This window comes from Acinonyx jubatus, chromosome A3 (assembly GCF_027475565.1).
Source record: "Acinonyx jubatus isolate Ajub_Pintada_27869175 chromosome A3, VMU_Ajub_asm_v1.0, whole genome shotgun sequence".
Taxonomy (NCBI): Eukaryota; Metazoa; Chordata; class Mammalia; order Carnivora; family Felidae; genus Acinonyx; species Acinonyx jubatus.
In genome coordinates, this window is record NC_069388.1 from 15,050,538 (window position 1) to 15,074,266 (window position 23,729).

Sequence of the window (23,729 nt, forward strand, 5' to 3'; positions counted from 1 at the left end):
GACCCAGAGCTCTAGGAGTGACCCGGTGCTCCAAGTGGAATCCAGTGCTCCGGGCAGTGCCGGGTGCTCCAGGTGAGAGCCAGCACTTTAGGCCCGACCTGGGGATCTAGGTGGAAGCTGGCATTCGGGGTCAGAGCTAGCAGTCCATGCAGGACATGGTGCTCCAGGCCTGGGTGTGTGGAACTGTGTGGGTCCTCTTCAAGAGGATACACAACTGCACAGAAGGTAAATGTCCCAGGCCTGGCTCTTAAGAGTGTGTGAAATCCTACTGAGACACAGGGAGAAACAGACAAAGTTGGAGGCATGGGGACACACAAATGGGGAGATGTGCAAAGGTACTGTGGGGGAGAGAGAGAGAGAGAGAGACTGCTTGATTTAGAGAGACAGACAAACACGGGGAGAGCCACGCTGGTGACTGGACAGCATCACTCAGGTGGACGAGTGAGTGGCAGTTTCTCCGGCGAGGGCCCTCCGCCGCCCAGGCTCTGGCCTTGACTTCCCAGCAAAGGGGCAGGGGCGGAGCTCGGGCCCCAGGGAGGCCCGGCCGGGCGTGGGCGCGGACCTAAGTCTGGATGAAGAGGTGGAAGTTGCTGCGCGTGAACTCGTGGTGGATGCTCTCGAGCAGCGCGTCGGCATCGGCGGCGGGCTCGGGGGCGCCCGGGGGGCCGGGCCGCTCGCTGTACTCGGGGGTGTAGGTGAAGGAGAAGGCGCTGGGGTAGAAGAGGCCGTCGGCGCGCACCAGGCTCACGGGCACTGTGATGGGTGTGCGCAGCCAGCGCCAGTCGCTGCCGAAGGCGGCGATGTCGGGCACCACGCACACCAGGGACCGCGGGCTCCTGGGGTGGCACCGAGGTTAGGGCTGCAGTGCTGCCGACGGCACGCACCCGTCCCGTTCCCCGCGGCCCAAGGGAGGCTCCCCCTATACCTGTACATGGTTTCGGCCTCCACGTCCCCGAACCACACCTTGAGCCCCGCGTGGAAGTTCTCGCCGTGGAGCTCGAGCGTGGCCACGTCTCCCCCACCACTCAGCTGGGGGCGGGAGGGAGCGGAGGCGGTGGCCGAGAGCCTGCTGCTCTCCCTCGCCAGCACCCCATCCCCCCCTCCCCCCCACACCCTGAGCCAGATCCCCGCTCGCCCGCGCCCCCTGCGCCCGCCAGCGCCCCGGATTCACCTCCAGGGTGCTGATGAGGGGCACTGGGGTGACGGGTTCCCGGGTCCACGCCAGGCTGGTGCTGAAGGAGAACTCCACTGACTCGGTACCGATGATGGTCCAACAAGAGCTGTCATTGAGCAGCGCCCTGTTCGCCTCTTTGGGGCAGGGGGAGGCCTGGGAGGAGACCCAAGGGGATGGTGGCCACCAGCATGGGTGGCATGGGTCAGCATAATGCCTGGGCTCCTGCATCCTGGGGTCCAGTCCTAGACTCTGAGCTTTACCTGCCCTGTGAGCTTGGACAAGGCCCTTAAGTTCCCTGAACTAGCTGGTTTCCAAAGGTCTATTTTCTTAGGATTCTGAAATTCTATTTTTTAACATTGTGCAATTCTATTCTACAGGTTTGAAATGCTTGGGGAGGCAATATAGCTCAATAATAATGTTATTTTCTATATATTATGATTTTATCTCAACATTCCATGATCATATTCTTTTGGGAGTTGTACTGCTTAATAATAATTTTCCACATTCTACAGTTCTGTGGCTTAACATTTTATGATTCTTTTTTAAAAAATGTTTATTGATTTGGGGGGGGTGGGGCGCAGAGTGAGAGAGGGGGAGAGAGAATCCCAAGTAGGCTCCATGCTGTTAGCACAGAGCCTGACACAGGGCTCGATCTCATGAGCCCTTGAGATCTTGACCCAAGCCGAAATCAAGAGTCTGATGCTCAGCCAACTGAGCCCCCCCCGCCCCCAGGTGCCCCTGAACATTCTATGATTCTAATGCTCTTTGCACAATAATTCTCAATTCTATTACTTATTTTTATTTTCATTCTAAAATCTTATCTCCCAACATTCTATGACTCTAACATTCCTTGGGAAGGAGTATTGCTCAATTAATATTGTTACTATTTTTTCTACATTCTTGGATTCTGTCCTGATAGTCTATGATTCTAACATTCCATGGGAGGCAGTGTCGCTCAGTAAGCAGCAGTCATTATGATGATGACCATCTTACGTTCTCCGGTTCTCTATGTTCTGACCTTCTAGAATGCGTGGTGCCAGTACTCGTTCCCTCTCACCTGGAATTGCACCACCTTGTCTGCGGCGAGGCATAAGTAAGTGCCACCCTCTCCGGCAGGCTCACCGGGGAACTGGAACGCACACTTGTGCAGCTGGGAGATGGGCTCGTCCACGTCGAGGAGTGCGTACTGTTTGGCCACTTTGCGGATGATCTACAACAGAAGGAGTGGTAGGAAGTATGGCGGCCAGGTGCCTGGGTGCACAGAGGCTGCCCTCCCAGCTAGCTTTCTGCTATCCTGTAGCCATATGGGCTCTGGCAGGTCCCCCCACCCCCCACCCTTTACCTCCATCCAGCCCCACAAAGCACTGAGTATCCAGAGTGAGAATGCATGTCTTTATGCCTTGGGCCCTCACCTTCCAGCCCTGCCCTTGTGGGTCAGACTTTCTGCATGGATCCGGGGGGACCCCCCAGGTATGCCCTCCCTTCTCATACCATTGGAGGTAGTGTGATGCCCGTGACAGTGCAGACGAGTTGCACTAGGGAGCCATAGCGGACGTAGCCCTCTCGAGGCGGGAAGTCCCCCTGGGAACAGTGTTCATCAGCTGGCGTGAAAAGAGGGAAGGGAAGGAAGGAAGGTTTTCAGGGGTCCCAAGTTTCTCCCCTGAACCCTGCCTTCCCTGCCTCTGGCCCCACCCCACATCACACTTGGATCCTGCGGGGAGGGTCGGCATGCAGGGAGACAGCTAAGGCTGAAGGTTCTCATTCTGGAGGGGTCATCTGTGGCCATCCTTGAAAGTGTCTGCTCCCAGGGTGGGGTTTGAGAGGAATGGAGAGGGCTGGACATTAGAGTCAGAATGGCTTGGACTAGTCACAGACTCACTGGGACTTTTGGCAAGCCTCAGTTCCTTGGGCAAAGTTTACTTTTCTCGAGGAGTTGTACTGAAGATGAAATAAGCTGATGCATGTGAAGCTCCCAGCCCCGGGCCGGCTGGTGTGGTTACCCAGGTGGAGCGTGAAGGCAGCCCACTGGCGCGCGCTGGCCACGAAGGCGCCGTCCTCCACGGACAGGTAGCGCGTGGAGACCGTCTGGGAGCGCAGGCGGTTGAAGAGGGAGACCTTTGAGCCCGAGGATATGCACACTGTGAGGGGAGGTGAAATCAGCGCCCAAGCCTGCCTTGGTTCCTTGTACTTCCAGGCACTTTCTGGTCCTCTGTCCCCTGGGTCAGTCCCCTCGTATGTTCACTGGCCTAGACACACTGGGCATTCCTAGTTCATGGCCCTTTACCAAGTACCGGCTGGAGTCCTGCTTTTGTATCCTTGCCTGTTCCTTTTTGCTGCCTGGACGCCCTTCAGTTCGATAAACAATATTATCAAGTATTCACTAAGTGCCTCCTTTGGGGCAGGCACTGTGCTGGGTACTGGGCACCAAAGGGTGATTTAGACCCAGTTTCACTCTGGAGGAGTTCACAGTCTCAGAGAGGTGGGACATACATATAAAGTTTCAAAATGAGGTGGTAAGGGCTGGGGGAAAGAGGGCTTCCTGGAGGAGGTTACACTCTCAGCTGGGGAGCAGGAAGTAGGTAGGAGTTGCTCAGGGGGCTGCATAAGCAAATACCATGTGGTGTGAAACAGCAGTGTGATATTTCTAGGGTTTGACACCGATCTCCTCCAGCTTATCACACTCAGAACCATGGTTTTGTTTTCTGACGGAGCTTTGACCACTTGGGGAGAAAGCACTAGGTCATCTTCTCTCCCCTCCTAGTGCGAGGCATATTGTAAATGCTCAATTTATACGTAGCCTAAGTTCCCATCCATTGGATAATAACGAAAGCTAATGTTTGTTGTATGTCAGATACTGTTTTAAATGCTCTATATGCATTAGCTCATTTGATTCTCCCAACCCTGCTCTGGGGTACATACTATCTCTGTTTAAGAGAGCAACTTGGGGTGTCTGGGTGGCTCAGTTGGTTGAGCATCTGACTTCGGCTCAAGTCATGATCTCGTGGTTCATGAGTTTGAGCCCCGCATCAGGGCTGCCCTCCTCTCTCTTCCCCTCCCCTGCTCGTGCTCTTTCCCTCTCAAACAAAACAAAACAAACATTAAAAGAGAGAGAGAGAGAGAGAGAGAGAGAGAGAGAGAGAGAGAGAGAAATTTGCTCCAGATAGCATAGCTAGCCAGTAGCAGCCAGGATTCAAACCTAGGCCACCTAGCTCCAGAATCTGCACTCCTAACCACCACACTATACCACTTACCTGATACCAAGGGCCAGACAGAGCACTGCCTGGGTCTGAGACGTTCTACAGGGTTTTTAACAGACAGAAAGTAAGTATGGGCTTTGGAGTGACACTGACTCAAGTTCAAATCCTGGCTGGGTCTCTTCCTAGCTGGGCAATCTTAGGCAAGTCACCTGGATTGTGATAGGCCCAACTATTTCATTAAATGAATGGATGAATGTTCCAGACCTCGTTTCCCTCATGCCCTCCTATCACTCGAACAATGATAGTACCTGCTTCAGAGGGATGCAGTGAACATCAAATAGGATGATTCTTGTTAATGTTAGCAAGGGAAGTCCACCTTCTCCTATGCCTTCCCCCACCTCACTTCGTGGGTAGTGACAACAGTGTTGTCACTGTGCTTCAGGCCCCGTCCCCCTTGGGATTTGTCACTTGGCACCCAGGGCAGTCCTTATTTCAAACTGTCTCTCTGATGAGCGATGTGTGTCTATCTCCCGTGCTAGGCTGTGGGTTCCTCCAGAACAGGCACTTGTCTTTATGTTACAGGGATCCAGCGTCTAGCACAGAGCCAGGCATACATCAAGCACTGAATAGATATTTTTGACTGCCCTTTTATTGTCACTTTTGTCTTTAGTTCAGCACCTGCTGGCCATTTTTGTCTGCGCTGGACTCCCCACCCCCCACCCCACCCCCGGTCCCTTTCCCCAGTGTCTGGCGTCTGTCCCCTTTCCTCTGCTCTAGTTTCTCATTCCCAGACCCGAGCCAGACCCCGCCCCTCTCCCGGCTCAGACTCCACCTCTCCCACTCTGGCCCGACCCTTCCAATCTAGGTCTCCTCCCTCCCCAGTTCGGCAGCTCTGGACCCGGTGGCACCTGACCGCCCCGCCCAGCCCTCGCGCCCCGCCCGGCTCACGGTCAGTGTTCTTCAGCGACTGCTTCTTCTGCGAGGGCTTCGAGATGACCTTGATGAGGCGGCTGTGGAAGGTGCCTAGCTCCCGGCCCCCCCGGTGCACCAGCCGCAGCACCAGCCGGAAGTGCTTCCTCTTGTCTGCGTCCGAGATGTACAGGGTCTTGGCGCAACCGAATTCCTACGGGGTGCGCGGGCACCGGGCCGTCTCATCCCAGCCCTCCGCCACCAGTTTTCTGACGTCTGCCCCATCGGACGTGACAGGAAGCAGCACGATCCCAGCTCTCAGGCTCACCCTCGAGGCAGAACCCCGGTCCCCCCGCCTCTTCACCTATCTTTTGGCTTCTGCGGGGGGCGGGGGGGTTGTGGGCAGGGGGTAGATGAGCCCTCCTCGCCAAGGAAGGGGCAAGGATGGAAACAGGAATCAGAGCCCGTCCCTCGCCCTCTCACCCTGGAGTCTGGCCGCTCTTCGAAATTCAACTTCTGCGTCTCGGCGGCGCTGCCGGACGCGCCATCCAGTCCCATGTAACCGCAGACCGTGGGTCCGGTTTCCCCTGGCTGGTGGGCTGGAAAGGGACGCGAGGCGGCTCGGGAAGGACTCGGGTGCCAGGCAAGCGGAGTTCTCGCCGCCAGAGGGCGCGGCGAGACAGCGCGTGCGACCCCGCCAGGCTCCCAGGCCGCACTGTGCTGTCCCCCCGCAGGGAGGCGCCCGGCAGTCCAGGAGTCCACCCTCACCTTGGCCTTGCACTGGCTTCACCCTCCAGCCGGGACCTGCGAGGTAGACACAGGGCGGGGGGCAGAAGAACCTGCGGAGACATACAAACGCTGGACTCGCACATCCATTCTCCACTCGACTGTCTCTAGACGTCTCAAAGGCAGCACAAATCGGGCAGAATCTTTGCTTGCTCCTCCTCCTTTCCCAGTGCCCTCCCCAGGCTTCTCCGTGACCGTGGACCCCAGAGGTTAATACATCTGAACTTGCTTTTATCACTTCTTCCACTCAACCCATTAGAAAGTCCTGTCCCCTCCGCATTCAAAACACATCCACAATCCATGGGTTTCCTATCACCTCCACCTCAGTCCCAACTGCCATCACTTGTGCCTGGACCACAGCATCAGCCTTCTCCCCTGCTCTCTCTGCCTCCACGCCTCCCCTTTACGACCTGCTTAGAGCAAAGTGGGCACACTGCCTTTTCGCTTCTTTAAAAGCAGGGGTCAATCATGTTGTCTTCCTAAAACCCTCTAGCGGTTGATGTGGTCCCTGCTTACCTCTCCTACTTTATTTCCTACAGAGTCCCCCCTCCTTTTCTAATTCCAGCCCTTCTGACTATTTTTGTACCAGAAAAGGCCAAGTCTGTACAACCTCAAGGTGTCTGCATGTTCTTTTCTTTCTAATTGGAACACGCTTCCCCCAGATTTTCTCCTGTCTGGCTCCCTTTTAACATTCAAGTCTCAATTCAGATGTCACCTCCTTAAAAGGCCTGTCCGCCATCTTGACCTTTCTAGCTAAAGTGCCCCCACCTCTGTTTCTACCACATCATGCTGTCCTATAATTCTGCTCTAACAGCTGTCATCACAGTCTGGAATTTCTTGTTCACTGATTTGTGCGGAGTTTGTTGTCTGTCTCTTCCACACCACAGTGAAAATGCCATGAAAGCAGGGGCTGGATCGGTCTTCTGGAGTCGTATGTCCAGGGCCCGGCACTGTCCAGAGAGCCTGACACCTGATAAGCACCCAGTAAGTAGTTGTTGAATGAAAGAAGGAATGAATGGGTGGATGATGAGTGAATGGGGATACTGTAGATTCACAAGGAGGTTCTGTTATACACCAAAGTGGAGGCCAGTGGGGGCAGAGGGAAAAGGCTCCTGATGGGCCAATAGTCGAGCTCTGTGTCCTCCCCAGGTTCTAAAAGACACTGAACTGGTGGGGTGCCTGGGTGGCTCAGTCAGTTGAGCGTCTGACTTTGGCGTCTGGCTTCGGCTCAGGTCATGATCTCGCGGTTCGTGGGTTCGAGCCCTGCATCGGGTTTTGTTCTGACAGCTCAGATCCTGGAGCCTGTTTCAGATTCTGTGTCTCCCTCTCTCTTTGCCCCTCCCCCACTAGTGCTCTGTGTCTCTCTGTCTCATAAATAAACATTAAAAAATAAAAAAAAAATTTAAAAGACACTGAACTGGGGGCGCCTGGGTGGCTCAGTTGGTTAAGTGTCCAACTCTTGATCTCAGCTCAGGTCATGATCTCACGGTTCCTGAGATGGAGCCCCCTGGCTGTCAGCACAGAACCTGCTTGAGATTCTTTCTCCCTCTCTCTCTCTGCCCTGTCCCCACTTGCTTGTGCGTGCTCTCTCTGTCTCTCTCTCTCTCAAAATAAAATTAAAAAAAAAAAAAAAAGATTGCATTAAATAAAACAAAAATAAAAAATACAATAAATAAAAGACAAGGCAAGCATAGAGCAGAAGGTGGCTGCAGGGACCTCCAAGGGGCCAGCGAGGCACCTACCGCTTCTCATTTCCATATGATTTTTGAGCCACCTTGGCATGCAGGATCCACACCGTCTGCTCACACTGTTGCTGTAGGCACTGGCGCACGCCTTCCCTCAGGACCGTGACATGCTCTGGGGGTGACCCGGGGGTGGGTGCAGGCTGGCAGCTGGGCAGGAATGAGCGTTAAGGGGAGAGGTGGCCTGGAGCCCAGCAAGGAGGTTGAATGAAATTCATGGGGGGTCAGGGACGGAAAGCATTGGGTAAGAGAGGGGATTCCGGGTTTAAGTTGTGGGTTACATATTTAGGCTGCCCATACTCAATGAGGCCTGAAGGGAGCCCACCGGGACCACCCAGGCGCCACTCTGCAGGTCTGGCTCCATGCCCATCACAGCCTGAAGCACTGGGGAGAGGCCCCAGCGGCACAAAGGCCACACTTGTGCCGGTCTTGGGACGGAGACAGAGTATGTGAGGGTGCATGATTTCCTTACACTTTGAGAGGACCCACCCCGGCGAAATCTGGATGCCGGGGCGAAGAGCTTTGCTGGACCCCTGGACCAGAGCGCTCTCTTGCCTGCCCCCAGAAGCCTGTAAACACCCAAAACGGTGTCCCCGGGATCCTAAAGGAACATTTGCGGTCTTCCAGGGTCAAAGCAACCCTCCTCACCCCCTTTCTCCCAAGAGAAGGGGCCTGTTAACTGTCCTAGCTTTCCTTCCCATGATTTCAGGGCCTCCAGAATCAAGGGAGTGGGCCAGTCAGAGCCTAGGGGCCTGGTGGCTTGTCGGCCTCCGAGTTTTGACGAGGGAGGGTGGTGGGTGGGCCCAAGACTTAAGGAATTGCAGAGACGCGGCGAAGGAGTCCGAGACGGCAGAGATTTGAGGGGCCTCCAGGTGGGGCCTGGGGGAGAGTCGGGAGCCCTGCGGCTACCCTTCTGAACCCTTTTGCCCGTCGCGCAGGACCAGAGTCCCGGGCCTCTCACTCCTGGAGGGGGCAGCGGAGGGCAAGAGCCCGGCCGAGCCAGGGCCCGCTCCGCCCCTTGGGGCTCTCCTCGGGGAAGGGCCTCGGAGGCATCCGACGCATTCCGGCGGCGGAGAGCGGGGCCGCCCAGCCTCCCGCCGGGAGCCGAATTCCGGCCCCGCAGCTCGCGCCGGCGGCTCCCGGGGCGGCAGGAGCAGGGGCGCCGCGCTGGCCCCGCCCCGGCCCTGCGAGGAAAGGGGATCGCTCCCGGCCGGTGGGAGGGGTCGCAGCCCGCGCTCCCCCTCCCCACCGCCTGCCCCGGGTTAAATGCGGCCGCCCCCGCCGCTCGCTCCAGCCGCCTGGCAGTCCCCACCTCGGGCGCGCTGCCTGCGCCGTTACCTGGTCCAGCTGCCCGGGAGGCTCCGCCCGTCGGCTCCGCTCCGCGGCCGCGCCTCCGAGCTGTCCGGCGGGCTCAGGTGAGTCAAAGGGCCTGGGGGCGCGGAGGGGTTTGCAGGGGAGCAGGCGTCAAGTCAGGCCAGACGACCGCGTCTAACCGCCGCCGCACCGCTTACGGTGCCCCCATCTGACCTGCAGTGCCCTTCTCCACTTCTGTGGGGTCCTTTCCAAGTTGAGCCTCCACCAACAAGGCCACCAAAGGGGGGGGGGTTGCTTGCCTCCTAATCTCCTCCCTCGAGGAACCGCCAGGAATGTCCCCAGGTATTTATTCATCAGCCAGTTCTTGAGGAGTTATGTGCAGACCTCTCCTTCCTTTTGAGCCCAGTCTCCCCACCCTAAGGCATTTCCGAATCTTTTAACGGGAGGATTAACCCCTCAGAGGAGCTCGGGGTTCTGGTATCAGACCTGTCACCACGTTGCTGTGTGACTTAGGGCAAGACACTAGTCCCTGGACCTGGTTTCTCCCTCTGTAGAATAAGAGGGTTGGGAAGGTGATGCACTTCGAGGCAGTCGATGTTTTGACTTTCTAGGATTACTGGGCAGGGGGAAGGGGGTGCCGGGGGAGATGTTGGCTCAGGCCAAGAGCAGGATAAGGGGGATCTTAGGGGGCCCAGAGGCTTCTGCAGGTGGGAAAGAATGGGAGGTGGCAAGGGCCCCTTGTTTCTTCCCTCCCTCCCCCCATGCTCCGCAGAGGTGGCCCTGGCTATGGCCCAAGCTAGAGAAGGCATTCTGCACCCTCCCGTTTGCAGCGGCAACTGGCACATCTGGCTTAGTCAACCTCCCACGACGGGCCCTGCCAGAGGGAGTTTTGTTCTTCTAGCAGGCCTGGAAAGCGAAGGCAGAGAGGATCCGGGCCGGGAAGGCGGCCTGGAGTGAGCTGCACGCACCCGACCTTGCTCAGAATAGGCCCATTCACGGAATTGGGGGAGGGGGCCAGAGGGGCTGCGGTTGGGTTAGGGCAGCTGGCCCCCTCTGCCAGGAAACAAGCAACAGAAAAGTGGCTAACGCAGCTTCAGCATGGGGCGTCGGGGGCAGGGTATAGAGTAGGGGGAGTGAATGGAAGGAAAAGAGGTTTAGTGACTCCTCGGCGCCAGGTTGCTAGGCAGCCAGGCAGCCCAGAAGGGAGAACGGGAACCAGGAGTCCCAGGTTCCTTTGCAGCTCAGCGGGCAGCCTTCCTGGGCCTCAATTTCCCCATCTGGACAACGGGAACCCTTCGGGATTATCAAGGGGCGTCGTCAAGGGCGGTGGAAGAGTGAGCGCTCACCTGCTGCCGGTACAGGGTCCATGGGCGTGCTGGGGCCTCACTCACCGCCTTCCGGGCGCATCCAATGCCGCTGTCCCAGGAACCCTGCGCTCCCCTGCTTCTTGGCCCTGGTGTCGGATATATCCTGACCCGGGCTTATCTCCAAGGCCTCGGGGCTCTCGGCCACTGTTTGCTCTGGGCAGGGGCACCTGCGAGGCAGATGTGGTCTTCCCACGGCCACCTAACCAACGCAGCCAGATTCGGGAAGGCGCCCCCTGGCGGTGTCTCCTGAGAGCAGGCGGGAAGTGCAGGCTCCAAGCCTGCGTAGCGCGTTTTGGCGGTCGCGCTGCGGGTCCCTACCCCCCACCGGGTGAAAGGGTGCGGCTCTCCCCAGGGGCCAGAGGCTGGGCCCTGCATGTCTGGGCGTGTGCGCGCGTGCGTACGTGTGTGTTGGAAGGACAGCCACACAGAAGCGCCTTGTGTGGGGAGGGAGGGGGCCAGGGTGGGGAATGACGGCTTTGTTCTTGCAGAGGTTCTCCCGGCCGGAGAGGCCGCGGAACGCGTCGCTGGTCTTTGGAACCACTTAGGCGTAGGACTTGTGTCCTGGCGAGCCACTTTCTTGCTGAGTGACTTTGGGCACCAGCGCCTCTCTTTTCTGAGACGGTTTCCTCATCCGTACGATGGGAAGAGTAACAGTTTTAGCCTCATAGAATTGCCGAGATTAAACGTCCCAATGCATGAAGAACATTTAACACTGTGCTTGGCGTTTAGAAAGGCCTTTTTCTTTTTCATTTATTTTTGTGGATGTTTTCTTTTCGAGGGGCATTTTATTTTCAAATGATATGTTTTTAAATCTGCTTTCTGTTTATCTAAATACTACTCTGCAATTCTGCAAAGTAGGATTCCCTGTGTTTCCCAGCACTGTACTGCAATTTTTTTTTATTACGAAAATTTTCAAACATACACAAAGGTAGAGACATTAGTAAAGTAAATCCATGATCCTTCCCCCCGCTCCAAGTGCCCATCACCCAGAGTACGAGCTCTGTAACTATTACCGCGTTGCTATTTTCCTTGCACCCTCCAGGCTCTGGCACTTCCCTTCTCTGTCCCCCAAGCACCATGAGGAGCCTTCTATGCTCGCCACTGCCTATGTTGCTGCTGCTTCTCCAGCCCTGGGAAAGCCAGCTCCAGTTCGCAGGTGAGCAAGGCTCAGCCCTCACCAGCAGGGGGAAGGGAACAAAAGCTGGTTCTCCGTCTGCAGCCAGCTAGGTCTGCTGGGGAGAGAAAAAACAAAGGCTCTGAAATCATAACGGGCTAGGTTCTATCTAGTTCACAGCTTCGCCTCTCTGGGACTCAGTTTCCTTATCTGTAGGATGTGGCTTAGAGGTAGCAAAGTTGGCGGTAACATGCAGAAGTGCCCATTTGGCGTTTAATTTTTAAAAGTGAACTGAAAACTCAGGAGACTTCACGTAACAATTCTGCTTTGGGACCTCCCTTGAAAAATCCAAGGATCTGTTAACATGGCGTCCGCGTGGCAACATTTGGCTGGGGGAGGGATATGGGTGTCGGTCAGCGTAACCCAAGTTCACTCATTCATGTTGCCTGCCCGGTCTCTGTAGTCGTTTGAGTTTGCGCCATCCCTTCGCCCACTCCCGAATGGGGAATGCCTCCTCAGAATAGCTCTAAGAGCCGTAGGATAGAGAATTGGTGAAATCTGGCCTTAGCAAATGCTGGATGAGTGGAGATACCTAGCTCGCATTTGCTAGGTTAATTCTGCGCTACGCGCTGTTACGCCGGAAAAGCACCATTTCGCCTTGGGTTTCCCTGGGGATCTCCTCCGAGATGAGGTTTTGCAGACCTAGGAAAGTCCTTCCCGATCTCCTCGAAGGTCCCAGGTGTCGAACGGGGCCCCTGGATTTGGTGTTCGTGATTGACAGCTCGCGCAGCGTGCGCCCCTTTGAGTTCGAAACCATGCGGCAGTTCCTGGTGGGCCTCCTCCGCGGCCTGGACGTGGGGCCCAACGCTACGCGCGTCGGAGTGATCCAGTACTCGAGTCAAGTGCAGAGCGTCTTCCGGCTCGGCGCCTTCTCGCGCCGCGAGGATATGGAGCGCGCCATTCGCGCGCTGGTGCCGCTAGCTCAGGGCACCATGACCGGGCTGGCGATCCAGTACGCCATGAACGTGGCTTTCAGCGTGGCCGAGGGCGCGCGCCCGCCGGAGGCGCGCGTGCCGCGCATCGCTGTCATTGTGACCGACGGGCGACCCCAGGATCGCGTGGCTGAGGTGGCGGCTCAGGCGCGCGCCCGCGGCATCGAGATCTACGCCGTGGGGGTGCAGCGCGCCGACGTGGGCTCCCTGCGCGCCATGGCGTCTCCCCCGCTGGACGAGCACGTTTTCCTCGTTGAGTCCTTCGATCTCATCCAGGAGTTTGGCCTACAGTTCCAGGGGCGGCTGTGTGGTGAGTTAGGGGAGCTCTGGAACGATTTCTCATCGGGTAAATACCGGCTGGTCCCGGGAGGCACCGCCCACTCTAGCTTCAGCCCCGCCCACCAGATAGCTAAGTGGCGCTGGGTTACCGCAGGCTCTCACATTCCAGGTCTGCCCACTTTTGCTTAGGCTTAGCCCACAAGGAGCAACATTTAGCATGCCTGCTCACCCGACGAGCTGTTGTGGTTTACCACTGGTCTGAGGTCAAACTCCAAAATCCCCTCTCGACACAAGAAGCACCGCCTGTCACAGCTGAGAGCAATCGCCCACCCGGAAACTGTCATGCCCCGCCCACATGGGCATGGCTCCGCCTACTCTGTTTAGTTCCTCCCACAATGCTGCCCATCTATTCTGCACCTTGAATTATTCCACCCACCTTGATTTAACACCTCTCCACCTCCTCTACCTTACCCCTCTGCAGTCCTGCCCCATCCCATTGACACATGTAGCCCGGTGGTGACCTCCTGTTCTGAGATTATTCATAGTGACTACTCAGGCGCTTTCTTTCCCCAAGCCCTCCCATCTAGATCCTCCCTCTCACCTGAGGTTGGTCCCATCTAAAGCCGTACTTGAACTTGGTGCCTGCCTCTGACCCCACCCAGTTTTTTTCTTGTTGGAGGGTTCTTCCCATCTGTCCCTCGCTGATTCTATACTTGTGTGTCCTCAGGAAAGGACCTGTGTGTTGAGGGGGGACACGGCTGCCAGCATCAATGTGTCAGCGCCCCGGGCACGTTCCACTGTGCCTGCAACCCTGGCTACCAGCTAGCTGCAGATAACAAGAGCTGTTTGGGTGAGAGCTGCCCCTGCCTTTGCAGTCTCACTGCTCCTGAATCTTCTGTGGCTCCCTATTGCCCCAGCATCAGACCAGTGATTCTGGAAAGGCCTTTGGAAGTAAAGGTTCAGCACCTTTACGGGTCTAAAAAAGGGAAGCTATTGCCTGCGGTCACACAATTCCTTGGTGAAATCTTGACCCCATAGTTAAGTGTGCTTTCTACACCATTCTCTCACTTATTTCAGGCTTGCCTCCTCCCTGGCTCCGATACTTGTTTGTGAATGCTCCCATGCACATCTTCTTACTGTTTCTGTTATGCAGACACTCACTTTTGGGGTCTTCAGTTAGGGTCTCCATACCCCTGCCCCCCGATATGTGGTGGGGGGCATTCTTGCTTCTGCATCTCAGCTCTTTCTGGGCTGCCCTTGCTGCTTCTCTCTGCACCTGCAAATCCTTCAAGGCCTGGTTCTTCATTGTTGTCTTCTGAAAAGGTATGCCACACTATGCCTTCCTTATACAATTGGGGTTTGCTTTTTCGCGTGTATGTGTCCACTCCTTTTAACATGATGGCAGCTACCACTCACCGAGTGCCAATTTAGTATTAGACGGTGCACTTCAACGTTCACATACGTTATCTCTCAACCTCATAATGACTGGGGAAAAGAAGTCATGTGTTTCCAACAATGCAGATGTCAGCTGGGGTCTTCTTGTTTCTAGAACTTAGAAGAGGCTGGCTTGAAGCCATTTGAATCTTTCCCCAAGACCTCTGGGGATTCCCCAAGTGCTTACCTTCTGCGGTCACCTTTTGCTCTGAGCTTCTGCTGAATTCATTCAACTTATGGGTCCTCGCTCAATTTCTCAACCTGCACATGCTGTTCCTCCGTGTATGTAAAGCAGCCTCTTCCTTGGTTTACACGCTTGTGTGCACAAGGCCATGTGTGTGTATATGTAAGTGGTGCGTATATCTGTTTTACTAAAGATGGGGGTGAACAGAGTGTGCATCACATTTAAAATTCTTTTTTAATGTTTTTATTTGTTTTTGAGGGAGAGAGAGAGACAGAGCATGAGTTGGGGAGGAACAGAGAGAGACAGAGACACAGAATTCAAAGCAGGCTCCAGTCTCTAAGCTGTCAGCACAGAGCCCGATGTGGGGCTCGAACTCACGAACTGTGAGATCCTGACCTGAGCTGAAGTCGGACGCTTAACCGACTGAGCCACTCAGGCGCCCCGAGTGTGCATCACATTTAAGTAAAGTCAAACATACACACACAAAAGAAACACCTGCTGATTATAATTGAATATTAGACACCATTGATCCCCAAAGTCCTCTGTCACCCCATTACAGGTGATTTTTCATGGGCAACTTCAGCCCACACAGGTACTCGTGCTCACATCATCTCTCTTGTTCTTCACTCCCATCTCCTTTCTAGGAACCCCAAGTTCTCACTCTTTTCTACAGGGCAATCTACACCTCTCCAGTCCCTACTTCCCTGCTCAGCTCTGGCTGTCTTTGTACATTTAAACCATCAAGATACTCAGCAGGCAATAGTTCACCCTCTTTAGAAGGAAGTTAGAAATAGCAGTTGCATTCTTCCATTATATTCCCATTTTGTGGATGGGGAAATGGAGGCTCAGATAGGTAAAGTGGCAGAACCTGGTCCTCCTCTGTGAGTCAGTGACCATCTTGAGAGCAGGGGCTCTTCTACACTTGTGGATTCTTGTTCTTATGCCTGGCTTAGTAGTGGGCACGCTGGGCTGCAGCTGGGCCTTGAGTTGGGGGAGCCACTTGGCCCACTAGGAAGGTGACCTGTGCTTATAGAAATCACAGATGCCTGGGGACCACCCTGGGCTAATTAGGTCAGGATCTTTGGGGGTTGCGGCCCAGGCGTAGGTCTTTTTTAAAAAGCTCCTCAGATGATTGTTCTGTCAGGGCTGAGAAGTGCAGGCCCAGGGCAGATGCTGAGCTCACCTCTTCCTCAGCCATTGACCTGTGCGCTGAAGGGACCCACGGCTGTGAGCACCACTGCATCAGCTCCCCAGGCTCCTATTCCTGCCGCTGCCGAGCTGGCTTTGTACTCCAGCAGGACCAGAGAAGCTGCAGGGGTGAGTGAGCCCCACCACCCGCCTCCTGGACTGAGGTCCCTGATGGCTCCGATCAGAGATGACACCTTGCTCTCTCTTCCCTCCCACCAGCCATTGACCACTGCAGCTTTGGGAACCACAGCTGCCAGCACGAGTGTGTTAGCACCTTTCGTGGGCCCCGGTGCCACTGCAGAGAGGGCCACGACCTGCTGCCCGACGGGAGGAGCTGTCAGGGTGAGGAGGGCTCTCTTGTGTTTGTGTCGAGGGGCAAGGAATCTTGGCTGGTGGAGTCCACCCTGACTCATCCTGATCTGTCTCTCCTTTAAGCCCGGGACCTTTGCAATGGTGTAGACCATGGATGTGAGTTCCAGTGTGTGAGTGAGGGCCTCTCTTACCGCTGCCTGTGCCCTGAGGGCCAGCAACTGCAGGCAGATGGCAAAAGCTGCAACCGTGAGTGCCGGGCGGGAGGGTGTTCCGTCGGCCTCCGCCCCACTGCCCTCGTGCTGATCGTGCTTGGCTCTGCCCTCGCTGTAGCCCAAGGGTGTGCTGTGAGTGTGTGTGTGTGTGTGTGTGTGTCCGTGACAGTGGGGTGGGGGCGTGCAGAGGGCGTGCCGTGTCCTGCCTCCATGTCTTTCCCCCTCTTCCTCTACCCTGCTGCCAAGGTTCATATCAAAAGTACACATTTGATCACATTTCTCCCTTTTCGAGAGTCTTCTGGGCTTACTAGTGCCTACCCCTGGGTTCAGATGCCTTACCCCTGAGTTTTTCGCATGGTGGGTACAGCCACATTAGTGGGTAGTGAAATCAAATTAGTGGATTATGACTAGCCTTTTGGGTTTTTTTTTGTTTGTTTTTTAAAAAAGAGAAAATAGAGTTACTGCCTATAGAAAGAGTAAGTGAGGTTTCACGAAACTTAATTACATGCAAGCATACCAAGTGTGTTATTTGTTTATTGTTATTTTTTACTGTGGGGTGTGGTCAACATTTTGAAACCACCAGTTTAGCTCATCACAGACAAGGTTTCCCACCACGCGCGTTTCCCACCATGCCTGCACACTTCATCCAGGCTGGCCGGCCCATTCCGGAAGGTGTCGAGAGCTGCCAGCTTCCGTGCCTCTGCACGTGCTGCTCCCACCATCCAGCATGTCCCTTCTCGCCTTGAAGAACTCCTGCCCATCCCTGAAGAACAAGTCAGATGTCACCACCTCCATGCAGCCTTCCTCACCAACGCTGGGAAGAATGAATTATTCCTACCTTGGGCTCCCTATCTGCCCCTCTTCCCTCGGCTGCAGCAGATAGCATGTCTGACCGCTCTGTTCTATCCTGATTTCGTTAGGATCAGGATTATGTTCCTTTATTATTGAACCCCCTTCAGGGCCTCGCAAAGTCCCTGATTCAGAACAGGGGAGGCAACGCTGTGGAGTGATTTAGGAGCAGGGGTGTTGGGGTCAGACAGACCTGGCTTCAAATCTGGCTCAGCCACTACCAGCTATGGAGTCTGGGGCAAATCACTACCCTTCAGAACCTCAGGCTATATCAATGGGGATAATAACCCAAGATGATTGGAAGGATTGAGAAAAAATACATAAAAGCACTTAGCCCAGGACTTGGCACAAGGTAAGCTGTCAAATAATAATGTTTTTGTTTTTGTTATTGTTACAGCTTATATATTAACAATATATATTCTTTCGATATATTATTGATAAATTTATTATTATAAAATTGTATTCTTTTATTATTATTGCTGTTATCACCTAGTACAGTGCCTGGCACAGGAAGGACTTCACACGTGGTACCTGTTATATAATAACTGTTTGCGAATGAATGACCCGGGGGGGGGGCAGGGGGGTAGAAGGCTGCCACCAGCCAAGGGTCTGGCCCACAATCCAAGTTCTTCTCACTACCTAGGGTGCCGGGAAGGCCACGTGGACCTGGTTCTGCTTGTTGATGGCTCCAAGAGCGTGCGCCCGCAGAACTTCGAGCTGGTGAAGCGCTTTGTGAACCAGATCGTGGACTTCCTGGACGTGTCCCCCGAGGGCACGCGCGTGGGGCTGGTACAGTTCTCCAGCCGCGTGCGCACCGAGTTCCCGCTGGGCCGCTACGGCACCGCGGCCGAGGTCAAGCAGGCGGTCCTGGCCGTGGAGTACATGGAGCGCGGTACCATGACAGGGCTGGCGCTGCGCCACATGGTGGAGCACAGCTTCTCCGAGGCGCAGGGCGCACGGCCCCGCGCCCTCAACGTGCCTCGCGTGGGCCTGGTGTTCACAGACGGCCGCTCCCAGGATGACATCTCGGTGTGGGCGGCGCGTGCCAAGGAGGAAGGTGGGCTTGGCGCGGGACGCACTGGGCTGGGGTTGGGTGGGACGCGGAAGGGGTCCTTCCTGAGGCCTGGGGCACCCGCTGCGTCCTCCTGCCCTACAGGCATCGTCATGTACGCCGTGGGCGTGGGCAAGGCTGTGGAGGAGGAGCTGCGCCAGATCGCCTCCGAGCCTGCCGAGCTGCACGTGTCCTACTCCCCCGACTTCGGCTCCATGACGCACCTGCTGGAGAACCTCAGAGGCAGCATCTGCCCTGGTGAGCACATCTGACTCGGGACCCGTCCCCTCCAGCCAGTGCCCCGCCTCGGATCTTGCCCCTTCCTATGCAACGCCGTCCTGGATAGAATTATAATGCGGCGACGGACCCACTAGACAGAGCCTTGTTACTCAAAGTGTGGTCCGCGGACCAGTGGCAGGGCTGTCGCCTGGTGGCTTGTTAGAGCCGCAGCATTTCCACAGCTGCCCAGGCCTAATGAATCCGATTTTGTCCTTTAACAAGACCCTCGGGTGATTCCCAAGGACGTGGAAGTTAAAGAGCACTAGACTAGGCTGGCTCCTGCCCCTCAGATTAGCGGGTGCTCAGAGTAATTTCTTTCCCAAAGGCATGCCAAACTCCTTGTTCGTGGAGTGACATCATAAATCCCTTTAACTTGTTGGAATTCAACTATACAGACCTGGCAAAGTGGCAGGACTGAGAGTGTTCCAAGGACACAAAAACGTGTGCTTTTTGGACACTATAGCCTCCCAATTCAGTTCATCTACTTCATCTGGTGTGCAGTTGAGGAATAAGGGACCCACTCTATCTGTGGAGGAGAAGAGGGCTGTTGACCCTTGTGTCCTGTACTTTGTAGGTCGTGTAGGGAACTTCTCGGGGGGAATTTTTACCATGGAGTCTTTGCATTCCAACCCAGAGATGTGGCTTTTCTTTCCTGTTACCGGGCCCCTCCACAGCTAGGTTCGGTAGAGCTGGGCTGGCCTGTGGAGTCTGCAGTTTTGAGAAAGAGTTTAAAAATATATGTACATAAACATAGGTGTGTGCATACATACATGTACACACATGAATATGTATACACGCGTGTGTATGTATATACACACACACCCCTACCTCTCTCCCTGTCCCTCTCCCTCTCTCCACGCTAATCTAATAATTAGCTAGGGTATTGTGGAGGCACCGGAATAGATGCTCTTTCATGGCCCTCCTGTCCTGACTCGTATGTCCCCCGCAGTGTGTCTTTGAGCAAGTCACTTAACCTCCACCCCTACCATAACTTCTCTTTTTTGTAACAGGGGAAGGTGCTGGCTGCCCAAGCTTGCTTCCAGCTCTAAAATTCTTTTTTAAAATGTTTATTTATTTTTGAGAGAGAGAGAGAGAGAGCGAGCAAGCGGAGGAGGAGCACAGAGAGAGGGAGACACAAAATCCGAAGCAGGCTTCAGGCTCTGAGTTGTGAGCACAGAGCCCGATGCGGGGCTCAAACCTACGGACTGCGAGATCATGACCTGAACCAAAGTCAGCCGCTTAACTGAGCCACCCAGGTGTCCCCCAAGCTCTAAAATTCTAAGAGAAATCTGGGCTCTGTGGTTGAAGCTCTTCACCAATTGGCTGTACAACTTTGAGCAGATCTGTCTCCCTCTCTGGCCCTTGGTTTCCCCAGCTGTGAAGTTAGGAGTCTTTGCAGGACTGTTGTCAGTCCCATTGATGACATGACATACAGCAACTCGCTAAGGGTCCAACAAGACTAAGAAATCACTCTTCAGTCATAAAAGCAATTCTTTTGTGAAGGCCACACACCAGGCACCGTGCTGTAATATTAAAAAGGGCACATGTTTACAAAATTTCAGTGAATCTAAGACCATCCATTGTAAGATTCCCCATTTTATATACTTCTGAGAAAAAAACAGGTGCCAAATTTAATCGTAAGACGTGTATTTTGATTTCAGAAATGTTGAAATGTGCGTGGAGATAGGCTTGGGTCAGTGGGTTTTAAAATTTTTTTTAATGTTTATTTTATTTTTGAGAGAGAGAGAGAGAGAGAGAGGGAGAGAAAGGGGGGGAGGGGCAACAAGAGAGGGAGACAGAATCCAAAGCAGGCTCCAGTTTCTGAGCTGTCAGCACAGAGCCCGACGCGGGGCTCAAACTCACAGACTGTGAGATCATGACCTGAGCCGAAGTCAGATGCTTAACCGACTGAGCCACCCAGGTGCCCCATGGATCAGTGTTTTTGTTTGGTTGTTTGTTTTGTTTGTTTATTTTTTGATCAGTGGTTTTTAAACATCAGTGTGTGACATTCACCTTGAGGGTTTGTTAAAACACAAATTGTTGGGCTCGAACCCCAGAGTTTCTGATTTAGTAGGTCTGAGGTGGAGTCTGATAGTTTGCATTTCTTTTTTTTTTTTAACGTTTATTTATTTATTTAGAGAGAGAGGGAGCAAGCAGGAGAGGGGCAGAGAGAGAGGCAGAGAGAGAATCCCAAGCAAGCTCCTCAGTATGGAGCCTGAAGCGGAGCTCAAACGCATGAACCCTGATACCATGACCTGAGTCGAAATCAAGAGTTGGACGCATACTGGCCACCCAGGAACTCCTGATAATTTGCATTTCTAATAACTTCCTAGGTGCTAACTGATGGTGGTGGTCCAAGGACCACACTTTAAGAACTACTAGTCTAATTGAAACACACAAAGTGTATACTTAAGCTGGGCAGTGTTCTAGATATTCCCTCTCTAATAAAATAGTCACTAGCTACATGAGCCCACTTAATTTACATTACTTTAAAAAGTTAGAATTTTTAGTTCTTCAGTCACACTAGCCACATTTCCAATGTTAAATAGCTGCACGTGGCTCGTGGCTACAGCACTGGACGGAGTGCAAACAATACTTCCATCACTGCATGAAGTTTCATTTGGAGAGCGCTGCCGTGTGGACTCTTGCTACTCAAAGTGTGGTCCGTGGACCAGCAACATAAGCATCGCTCGGTCTTAGAAGCGTGGAGTCTCCTCTCTCCTTTGCCATTCCAAATCAGAATCTGTATTTTAACAAGATCTGGTGATTCCAATGAGCATTAAAGCTTGAAAAGCACTGTTCTAAGATGTACGCACACACGCACACACACTGTAGAATCCTCAGCACCACCCAATGAATAGATTTTCTCCTTGTATCCGTTTTTTACAGACAAGGAAACTCAGGCTTAGAAAGGTTGGGTGAGTTTTCCAGTATCTCACAGCTACCTAGCTGGTATTCATCCCAGGCCTGTTTGAATCCAAAGCCCACATACTCAGCCACAGGCGAGCGGAGCCGCCAGGGCCGGCTCGTCTTCCTGCAGATTCTCATTCCCCTGACTCTCTGTGCCCGGCTGGCAGAGGAGGGCATCGGCGCGGGTACAGAGCTTCGGAGCCCGTGCGAATGCGAAAGCCTCGTGGAGTTCCAGGGTCGCACGCTGGGGGCGCTCGAGAAGCTAACGCAGAACCATATCCTTTGGGGCCGAGAGCCCGGGCTGGAGGGGAGGGGATGGGACCCCCGAAACCCGCATCGGCTTCCTTAACTGCTCACTGGCCCAGCTGGCGGCGCGCCTGGAGGATCTGGAGAACCAGTTGGCCAGCCAGAAGTGAGGGCCGCCGGTGGCTCGGAGCCGGGCAGGGACGCGGCCCTGCGGACTGGGTCTCCCGTGTGTCGTCGGGGCGCCGGGGCCGGGCAGCACCGGGGCCCCGGGGGCTTGGGCTGGCGGGGAGGGGGCGCTGGCGGGCTCCCAGCGCTGCGCTCGAGCTGGCCTCGCCTGGACCAGAAGCCGGACTGCGGCGGACGGAGGCGCGAGCTAGCTCCGCACGCCGTCGCTTTGTGCTGTGCTCAGTTCTTTGTTGGGTTTCCTTTTTGTTTTCTTTTTCTTAAAAAAAAAAAAAAAAAAAAAAAATTTTTTTTTCCACGGGGTCGGTTTGTGGGTCTTGCTCTGCCGCCAGAGGGAGGGGAGGACAGACGGAGCGCGCTCCGGAGGCGCCCGGGCGGCGTCTCCTCGGAGAAAGGCGCTTTGTGCGGGGGGTCGGTCTGGGGGGCAGGGGGCCGGGCGCTGCTTCCCCCTCCTTGTTTATTCAGCCGCGAACAGACGGCTCCTTATGCGCGCTGCGGGAAGGGAGGGGGCTCGGCGCGAACCCTCGGGGTCTGAACGAGACTGCGCCCCTCCATCCCCCCCACCCACCGGCCCCCGAGGGTCCAGCGCTTCGCTCTCTGGTCTTGCGTATCTCATGGTGCCCCCAGATCGGGCTGAAAAGCTGCTAGAATTGGGCCAGGGGGTTGGCGAGGAAGCGAGAGGCAGTCATTGAACCCCCTAAATGGACGGGGAGGGGGCGTATAGGTGAGTTTCACCTGGATTTTCTCTCCCTCCTGCACTACTTTGGGAGAAGAGGAGGTGTCAGCCAGGACCCCTGGCCAAGAGCTGCCTGTTCAGGGCTTCCTCTGCCCACCACTTCCAAAAATAAAACAAACAAAACCAACCAAACAAAACAAAACAAAAGCCAACCCTCAATCAGGAAAGAACACAAAGCGTGCCGTTTCCCAAGTGCATGTGAGAAACTGATTAAAATACTGCAGTCCTGGGTGCTTGTGGCCAATTACTCTGGGTTTATTTCCTTACCTGTAAAATGGGTCCTGAAATTGTTACTCCCAAGGGTGGGGGGTGAGAATGGAGGAAATTATTCTAAAGCATCTGACATTGTGCCTGGGGCATGTTAAGCCCTCAATTAATGGTAGCTATTAATCTTATGTCAATACTATTGTATTTAGTCTTGGGCATTATTCTAAGTGATTTGCAGGTGTTTTCATTTTACCCTCACAACAACCTTATGAGGTAGGAATTATTGCCTTTATCATCCCCATTTTATAGATAAGGAAACTGGGGCATAGAGAGGTTAAGTAAGTTTCCCAAAGTCACAAAACGAGTAAGCAGAATCAGGGTGTATTAGTTTCCTGTGGCTGCTGTAACAATTACCAAATTCAGTGGCTTTACACAACAACACATTTATTACCTTATATATTTTTTAGTTTATTTTGAGAGAGCACTTGCATGCGCATGAGTGGGAGAGGGGCAGAGAGAGAGGGAGAGAATCCCAAGCAGACTCCAAGCTGTTAGGATCCCACAAACTGTGAGATCATGACCTGAGCCAAAATCAAGAGTCCGGTGTTTGAGTCACCGACACCCCCAAATTTATTACCTTATGGTTCGGGAGGTCAGAAGTCTAAAATTGGCTGGCAGGGCTGCATTTCTTCTGAAGGCTTCTGTTTTCGTGCAGCTTCTAGAGGCTGCATAATTTCCTTGGCTTGTGGCTTCGTGTCACCTCCACCTCTCCTTCTGGCGTCACATCTCCTTCTCTGACTCTGACCCTCCTGTCTCCATTTTACAAGGACCCTTGTGATTATATTGGGCTGCCTCAGATAATCCACACCAGCCTCCCCATCTCCAGCTCAAACTTCATCACATCTGCAAAATCCCTTGCCACATCAGGTGACAGATTCACATGTTCCAGATACTGGAATGTGGACATCTTTGGGGGTCCATTATTGGGCCTACACACAGGTCTGAAGCCCCACAGATTGGCCTCAGAGCAGAGCTCCGAAGCACTTCTGTGCCTGACACCTTGC

At 54.4% G+C, this 23,729-nt stretch overlaps 2 protein-coding genes across 5 annotated transcripts; one reads left to right on the plus strand and one right to left on the minus strand.

Annotated features, from left to right (window-relative positions):
- RBPJL (recombination signal binding protein for immunoglobulin kappa J region like) lies at nt 1-11,108 on the minus strand. 2 transcript variants are annotated; one of them, XM_027070192.2, is made up of 12 exons: nt 10,469-11,104; nt 9,147-9,255; nt 7,809-7,958; nt 6,049-6,119; nt 5,764-5,879; nt 5,320-5,494; nt 3,175-3,312; nt 2,666-2,775; nt 2,232-2,384; nt 1,172-1,327; nt 926-1,029; nt 1-836 (listed from the first exon to the last, which is right to left on the minus strand). In XM_027070192.2, the coding sequence occupies exons 1-12, from the start codon at nt 10,488-10,490 to the stop codon at nt 563-565; spliced, it is 1,578 nt and encodes a 525-aa protein (XP_026925993.1). In that variant the 5' UTR covers nt 10,491-11,104; the 3' UTR covers nt 1-562. The 2 variants fall into 2 exon arrangements, with proteins under 2 accessions (XP_026925993.1, XP_026925994.1); XM_027070193.2 differs by lacking the exon at nt 3,175-3,312 and having other exon boundaries at nt 10,469-11,108.
- MATN4 (matrilin 4) lies at nt 8,842-22,272 on the plus strand. Of its 3 annotated transcripts, none has more exons than XM_053199899.1 (11): nt 8,842-9,223; nt 11,532-11,645; nt 12,336-12,905; nt 13,602-13,724; nt 15,687-15,809; nt 15,900-16,022; nt 16,116-16,238; nt 17,697-18,110; nt 18,210-18,362; nt 21,424-21,567; nt 21,650-22,272. In XM_053199899.1, exons 2-11 carry the CDS (start codon nt 11,567-11,569, stop codon nt 22,255-22,257), a joined length of 2,460 nt encoding a protein of 819 aa, XP_053055874.1. In that variant the 5' UTR covers nt 8,842-9,223; nt 11,532-11,566; the 3' UTR covers nt 22,258-22,272. The 3 variants fall into 3 exon arrangements, with proteins under 3 accessions (XP_053055874.1, XP_026925992.1, XP_053055875.1); XM_053199900.1 differs by having other exon boundaries at nt 8,846-9,223; nt 21,461-21,567; nt 21,650-21,849; XM_027070191.2 differs by lacking the exons at nt 21,424-21,567; nt 21,650-22,272 and adding an exon at nt 21,273-21,390 and having other exon boundaries at nt 8,845-9,223.
- Nucleotides 22,273-23,729: the final 1,457 nt, after the last annotated feature.

Excerpts from the sequence above, each read along its gene's own strand:
- MATN4 (XM_053199899.1), top strand. The coding sequence starts at position 11,567 with ATGAGGAGCCTTCTATGCTCGCCACTGCCTATGTTGCTGCTGCTTCTC. Across the intron at positions 16,023-16,115 it reads CGACGGGAGGAGCTGTCAGG|CCCGGGACCTTTGCAATGGT; the intron begins GTGAGGAGGGCT and ends CTCTCCTTTAAG. Across the intron at positions 18,111-18,209 it reads GGCGCGTGCCAAGGAGGAAG|GCATCGTCATGTACGCCGTG; the intron begins GTGGGCTTGGCG and ends CCTGCCCTACAG.
- RBPJL (XM_027070192.2), bottom strand. The coding sequence starts at position 10,490 with ATGGACCCTGTACCGGCAGCAG. Across the intron at positions 9,256-10,468 it reads GGACCCTGTACCGGCAGCAG|ACCCCTCCGCGCCCCCAGGC; the intron begins GTGAGCGCTCAC and ends GCTCCCCTGCAA. Across the intron at positions 2,385-2,665 it reads GCATCACACTACCTCCAATG|ATCATCCGCAAAGTGGCCAA; the intron begins GTATGAGAAGGG and ends CTTCTGTTGTAG.